The sequence below is a fragment of the Gavialis gangeticus genome, unplaced genomic scaffold, assembly GCF_001723915.1.
Source record: "Gavialis gangeticus isolate Ggan-Ray unplaced genomic scaffold, GavGan_comp1, whole genome shotgun sequence".
Lineage (NCBI taxonomy): Eukaryota > Metazoa > Chordata > Crocodylia > Gavialidae > Gavialis > Gavialis gangeticus.
Window position 1 is genome coordinate 7,878,640 of NW_017729011.1, and position 7,628 is coordinate 7,886,267.

Genomic DNA, 7,628 nt, shown 5'->3' on the forward strand with positions numbered 1-7,628 from the left:
AACTAAAGCTCATTTGGCAAGCTTTAGTTAAAGTGCCCCCATGGCCATTTAAAAATGTGGGAGTGCTGTACTTAATACACAGGACAGAGAGGCAATTCACTCATTTACAGTCTAATTAGAATGTGGAGCAGACTCGATTAATCTAATTAGAACACGAACGGGCAAGTCTGTAGGCAGCCATATTGCTGTGCCATTCTCAGTGAACCAGAACTGACTAGTTTAAGCCCCAAAGAAAGTGATATCCAGTAGGGCTGTGCAAAACAGGTCCTATTCCATTCGGATTTGGCCCGAATCAGGGACAGTGATTCAATCCATTGATCCAGATCACTTTCCCCGATTCGATTTGGCGAAATCCAAATCTGAAGTTTCAATGCTGATTCAGTGAATCAGCGATTCAAACTCAGGCACACCTTTAAAAGTTTTTTTCTACATACCTTAAGGTAGCAATGCGAGTCGTGATCACTGTGGTGCTGGGGCTCATGGAGTGTCCCACAGGAGCATGGGGGGCTTTCCAGCGTGCTCAGCAGTGAACCCAGAAGTACTTCCGGGTCTGCCAGGAGCGCACTGGGTGCCCCCCCGCTTGGCAGTCATCCGCGGGGAGATCCCAGGTGCCCCCCCAGACCCAGGAGGTACCAGTCGCCGAGCGGGGGGTGGGGGGGGCACATGGGGGGCCCCCAGCACGCTCCCCTGTGGACCCAGAAGTGCTGCTGGTCCACTTCCAGGTCTGCTGCTGAACGTGCTGGGGAGCCCCCTGCACTTGTGTGGGATACTTCATATGCCCCAGCATTGCAGCGTTCATGAGCTGCCTGCTACCTTGAGGTACGTAGAAAAAACATTTAAAGCTGTGTCTATGTCCGAATCACTGAATCTGTCCAAATCTCTCCGAATCGATTTGGAGAGATTAAAGGGTCCTCTGATTCAATTCAGATTCAGAGGTTCGGCCGCCAAATCAAGCCGAATCTTCACCGAATCGAATCAGGGACTGAAGCTTTGTACAGCAATAATATCCAGTTCTTTCTGACCAAAAGGATGGGCAACGACTAGAATGTAGGAACCACAATTTCTGCTAAGCAAAAGTGTTCTCAGCTGACAGCTTTATTACTCTACCATTTGCGGTTTGCATCTTAAATTGAATCCATGAGGTAAAAGGCAAGTTTCTTTTTTCCCTTCCCCTTTTCCTCCTGTGCAGATGTTGAACCTGTTTGTGGCTGTAATCATGGACAACTTTGAGTACCTGACACGAGACTCTTCCATCCTAGGACCCCATCACCTGGATGAATTTGTTCGTGTCTGGGCTGAATATGACCCAGCTGCCTGGTATGTATGTAGCATATGTGAAGTACACACGCACACACACACGCACACATGTGCACACGCACACACACGCACACTGTTTTAATGAGAATACAACTCCATGAGAAAAAATTCCAGAGATCAAAGTAACTGGGGCGGTAAATATTACAACTCAGATTCACTGTGCAATTGAGATTAACAAACCTGATGTCATTCCAAGGGAATTTCCTTTTAAAACTGACCTGAGTGAAAAAGAAAGAAAGAAAAAAGACTCTTAAAATTGCCAGATGCAAATGATCCTGGAAAAGGTGTTGATTGTCTCTGAAAATAAAACTGAATCCCTTTGTTTTTTCTACTTTTCAGTAAAAGATAAAAAAGATGTTGAATATTCCACTATCATCAGCAATTTAGATGTTACTTAGAATTAAGATTCCTAAACGTGGTCAAAAAGCATCTTAGTTATGTAGCTGTTGTTTAGTAGCCTGGGGGCATGTCTACATGTGATATTAGTGCAACACTAATCAGCTTAGTTCATTCCAGGGTTTATTGCTCCCAGGCTCTGCATTTACATGTGCGCCTAGGATCATAGCACATTGAGCCGGGTCAGAGCAACCCCAGCTGACAGGGGGCTTGGGTGATCAGCCTGCCAGCCCAGGGCAGCTCAGGCCTGGCTCAGCGTGCTGCGGAGGGACAGGCTGGGGCATGAGGATGCTTCAGTGTGGGGCTAGCTGGCAAGCAGCCCCTGGATTGAAGCACCCTCGTGCCCCAGCCAGCCATGTTAGTGTCTACACGTGCATTGTGGTGCACCAAATAATGCCGCTGCAGGATAGTACTTGTGTTGAAAGTACTAACCTATGGTGGAGTTGATTAGTCTACTGCGGCCTAGTAGCATTGCATGTGTAGACACTGAGACTTTATGGCGGAGCAACTCCGCAGTAAATGTCTCATGTACATGCGCCCATAAAGTACCTTAATAATTCTGAAAGAAATACAGTGCAGAGTGTATATGTCCTCAGGTAACAAAAAACTTGTGATGCCTTTCTTTTCACATTTCCCAGGTGCCATTTCTCCTTAGAAAGTGTGGACATGCTGCTCAACAGCACTTTGAGTCATCATTTACACCTGCACAAACCAAGTGTAGAATGTTACTAAACCAAGATCATCCATTCATTTACATCTATGATAGCATCTTATACCTACTTTGTGCAGGTGGACATGAGTACCCAAGATACAAGGTAGAGTTAAGTGATATGAGATTGTTAAAATAGCAAGGGTTTAGGTAATATATATAGTTTAGATCAGTGGTTCTCAACCAGGGTTCCACATCACCCTTAGATGCCATGCAGGTGTGAGGAGATAAGCAGATCTGTGCAGGCTCAGGCTTGCCCCTGTCTGGCCAGTCCTTCGCCCCCATTGCCTAGCCCCTCTGCAAGGAGGTAAGCACTGGAATATATAAATTCATTTTTGAAATTGGGAAACATGCCGTGAGTCCAATGAGGAGTGCCTTGAGTCCAAAAAAGGTTGAGAACTACTGGTTTAGATATATAGATCATTTTCATTTGGAAATTGTATTGTGATCCTAGAAACCTCCATCTAATGACCTCAAGTTACAGATGAGAGAGCTCTGATCTTTTCAGGAATATGTTGGTAGGTGGATAATGGCTGAAAGCTGAGACACATAAAACAATGATGAGAGGGACAACAAACAATAAGCCTCAGTTCTTGGAGCCTTTCAGTTCTCAGAGAAGCTCGAAGAAAATGCCCTGGATGTACACACTTGCTACAAGAGAGAGTGCTATTCTCCCAGCTAGGAAGTGAGTTTCCAAATGAAAGTTATCTTTGTTCTTATTATTCAAAGACAATAGTGGGAAAACCTACAGATAATTGGCTGCAAACCTATAAAGTCCCACGTGGCAGGAAACTCTGAAGTAATAGGAGGAGAAGAATATGTCACAGCAGACCAAAGAGTCAGAATGAAAATTGTAGAGTATAAAATGATCTGAGAGTTTGCTTTGGCAAAGTTGTCTCGTTACCATTTCTGAAATAAGGTTTACTTTAAAACATTGTATCCAATTTAAGGGCGAAAAGCATTCTGTCAAGTGTAGCCTCTGAATTTTGCATATTACTTTGTGTTGCCACCTTTTGAAGGCACAAGACAGTTAGTCTCTGCAGGGAGCTATAAAAAGATAAAGACCTATCTAAACCTGCATAAATCTTAATGCTTTACATGCTCTGAGGTACAAGCAGAATGATTTCCTTCATCTTTTACGGGTTGGGGAAATTGTACGTGGGGCCAAATATTTTTTTACAAGCTCTCACCCCTTTGCCCCCCTTTTTTTCCTGCCTTCCTCCCAATAAACCACCGTGCAATATATTTCCTGTAAAGTATCACTCTCTGAAGAATAAACGTCATTCTTGTATATGTACAAAACTGATTATAAAATGCTGCCTCCAGGCAATTTAAGCTTTTCACTTTGTTTGTGTTCCCTCCCAACTAGAGATGAAGATGCAAGAGAAATATGCATAAACAGGGTGTTAAACTCCTTAGCTGGGATGCTGTTAAGTTGGTACGAGTCACTCCTAACCTGATTTTCTTCAATGCAGTAACACTGATGCTTGACTTGATTTATCTTAATATTAAAAAGACTTCATTCAAATAAATTGTGTGTACTTTACACCAGATTAACTGCATCCATATTGGGAGCTTGCATCTCTATAGCTAGATTTTAGTGAATGCAGGATTTCTCATGCAGGCAAGTCTTTATTGAATGTCTGACAACCCATAAGTAGTTCTTTTCTTTGGTCAATCCAATCCTTTTTCTTACATCTGACAAAATAATTCAGAGACTGAAAATGTGGGAATATCCATTCTCCCTTTAATAAATAGACTTGGCTTCCATTAACCTCAGTGAGGGAAATTGCCTGTATGCAAGAGAGAATAAATACAAAAACGCTTCTCTTTAGATTCCGATTTTGAACCCATTGTGGGGATAAGGAAGATGCTAACTGAATGATCTGCTCAGTCTTTTTTTTTTTAAATCATTATCATATAATAACAGGGGTTGGCAATGTTTTCTGGCACAGGGGCAGGAATGACCCAGCTTGGGTTAGAGATAGGTGGAGCACTTCTTAAGCACGGGCATTCATCCTGAGACCCACTTCTAGTTTAGGGCTCAAACAGACTATTAGTTCATCTGGTCTGATCTCATGATGCTACACAGAATTACATTTTGTCCATTTACCTCTGTATTTAGCCCAGTGCTTTGCATCTGGCTACAGCTTTCAGCCATTAGTTCCTGCTGTTGCAGTTCTCCATAGTACAGGTATTTACATGACAAGTGGAATAAAAAATAATCAGAATAATATAATTGGCATGGAACAAGGCAATATAATTGAGTGGTTAGATCCAGGTGACCTGGATTATATTTCTGCTTCTGTCACTGACTAACTTTGTGACTTTTTAGCAACTTCTGCATGTTCCAGTTTGTTCCCTGTAAAATGAATACAACAATGCTTATCCATCTTGGTAAGCTATTTGAGATCCTCAGATGAAAGAGGCAGTGTGAGTGTAAAGTGCAGATATTTGCTATGTGTTTGGTATATGATTAACATTTTAAATACATACATACATACACACACACACATATATAGATAGATAGATAGATAGATAGATAGATCAATATTCAGTGTCAACATATTTTTCTTGATTATGTCCAGTTTTTATTAAACCTTCCTGGGAAAACCTATTCAAAATGTTGAGAGAAGAGTTAAAGAGGAAATATTCAAATTGTATTTTTGAAAAAAAATATTGTGCTAAGTAGTGGGTAGCTATGGTAATGTTTATGGATTCAAGGACTGTAAAAACATCAGATATCAGAGAGACGGGGGAGAGAGGGAGAGAAAGCTCTAAAACCTACCAGCTTGGTCCTAGGGGCAATGTATTGCATGTAAACCAATATTGAAAAATGTCAATCTCACCTTAACTATCAGCCAAGTTTAATCATTTAAAAGACTATCACCCTTGAATATTGGATTTTTGTCCTTCCTGTTTTCTTTAAAAACATATAAAGAAGGGCTGAAAGGTGCAGTATTTTTATCTTCTAAAAAGTCTTCTCCCTGAGTTTATTTTTTTTCTTAGAAATATTAATCATGTTGGGTCTTGTCTTCTTTTTTTAGCCAAATGCTTTCTTGAATGTCTAGAGATATGTTCCCATGATTATTTGAGCAAAATAATGTTTACAAAAACGAACAAAATAAAAGAGCACTCAAAATACTTACAGATTTGAATAGTTAAAAAAAAAAAGTCTCATCCTCTGTTCTCTATCATGGTTCATTGCAGGGGTATTTATCAGAAATCTGTTGGCTCTCAAGTCATCCATATAATCTCCTAGGACTGACAAGATCTGTGGACTTGTCTCCACACACTGTTTTTTAGAGGTTTAACAATACTGGTTTAGAAATATTGGTAAATTTACTTAAAAAACTTAGCCAATATAAATACTTCTTTATAAATTGGGCCCATAGAAGAGGTTACACAGAGGTGTAACAGGAAAATAATGCACCTAGGCAGCACACAAGGTGAGCAGCAAGCCGTGGCATGGGCAAAGTGTGTTATGGAGCACAAAGAGTTCTGGGAACTGTAATCTGGGAAGACTAGCAAGTATGGCAGAAGGCCAGTTTGGCTAAGCAGGGAACACTTCAGTAAGGTAAAACACAATAAGGAAGTATAGGAGAAGTGGAAACGTGGACAAACAAATAGGGAGGAGTATAAGAGTATTGCTCAGGCATGCAGGGATGAAATCAGGAACTTCAAAGCACAATTAGGGTTGCAGCTAGCAAGGGACATGAAGGGTAGCAAGAAAGGTTTCTACAACTATGTCAGTAACAAGAGGAGGATCAAGGAAATTCTAGGTCCTTTACTATGGGGGAGGCAACCTAGTGACAGAGAATGCAGAAAAGGTTGAAGTACTCAGTGCCTTTTTTATCTCAGTTTTCACAGGCAAGGTCAGCTCCCAGACTACTGCACCAGGCAGCACAGTTTGGGGAGGAGGTAAGCAGCCAACACTGGTGAAAGAACAGGTTAGGGACTATTTAGAAAAGCTGGATGTGTACAAGTCCATGGGGCCAGACAAGATGCACCCAAGGGTGCTGAGGGAGTTGGCCAATGTGTTTGCAGAGCCACTGGCCATCATCTTTGAAAACTCATGGCAATCAGGAGAGATCCCAGGTGACTGGAAAAGGGCAAACATAGTGCCCATATTTAAGAAAGGGAAAAAGGAGGATCCAGGGAACTATAGACCAGTCAGCCTCGCCTCAGTCCCTGGAAAAATCACTGAGCAGGTCCTCAAGGAATCCATTTTTAAGAATTGGAGAAGAAGATGATTAGGAACAGTCAGCATGGATTCACACCAAGAGCAAGTCATGCTTGACCAACCTGATTGCCTTCTGTGAAGAGATGACTGGCTCTGTGGATGAGGGGAGACCAGTGGATGTGATATACCTTGACTTTAGCAAGGCTTTTGCTACAGTCTCCCACAGCATTCTCACAAGCAAGCTAAGGAAGTATAGGTTGGATGAATGAACTGTAAGGTGGATTGAAAACTGGCTGAATCATTGGGCTCAAAGGGTAGTACTCAATGCCTCAATGTCTAATTGGCAGCCAGTACCAAGTGGAGTGCCCCAGGGGTCAGTGCTGGGGCCAGTTTTCTTCAATGTCTTCACCAATGACCTGGAAGATGGCCTAGAGTGCACCCTCAGCAAGTTTGCAGATGACACCAAGCTGCGGGGCTGGAGGGTAGGGCTAGGATTCAGAGAGATCTCAACAAATTGGAGGATTGCACCAAAAGAAACCTCAAAAGGTTCAATAAGGAGAAGTGCAAAGTGCCGAATTTAGGAAGGAATAATCCCATGGACCGACTGGTAGAGGCTGGGGATGGACTGGCTGGGCAGCAGCTCTGCAGAAAAGGACCTGAGGGTTTCAGTGGACAATAAGCTGAGTATGAGCCAACGGTGTGCTCTTGTTGCCAAGAAGGCTAATGGCATCCTGGGCAGCATTGGTAGGGGTGTTTCCAGCAGATAGATGGAAGTGATTATTCCCCTCTATTCAGCACTGGTGAGCCCACATCTGCAGTACTGTGTCCAGTTTTGGCCCCCACAACGGAAAGGATGTGGACAAATTGGAGAGAGTCCAGTGGAGGGCAACAAAAATGGTTCGGGGGCTGGGGGATATGATTTATGAGGAGAGGCTGAGGGAACTGGGCTTATTTAGTCTGCAGAAGAGAAGACTGAGAGGGGTATTTAATAGTAGCCTTCAAGTTCCTGAAGGCCCTTTCAAA

General features: G+C 42.6%; 1 protein-coding gene across 4 annotated transcripts in view; it reads left to right on the forward strand.

Moving 5' to 3' along the window:
* The window catches only part of CACNA1B (calcium voltage-gated channel subunit alpha1 B), a 644,201-nt gene that overhangs the window by 587,941 nt on the left and 48,632 nt on the right, over positions 1-7,628 (forward strand). For all 4 annotated transcript variants that reach the window (XM_019510484.1, XM_019510481.1, XM_019510482.1 and 1 more), the window contains one exon: positions 1,190-1,317. In XM_019510484.1, coding sequence (XP_019366029.1) covers positions 1,190-1,317 — 128 coding nt within the window. The remainder of the gene's footprint in view (positions 1-1,189; positions 1,318-7,628) is intronic.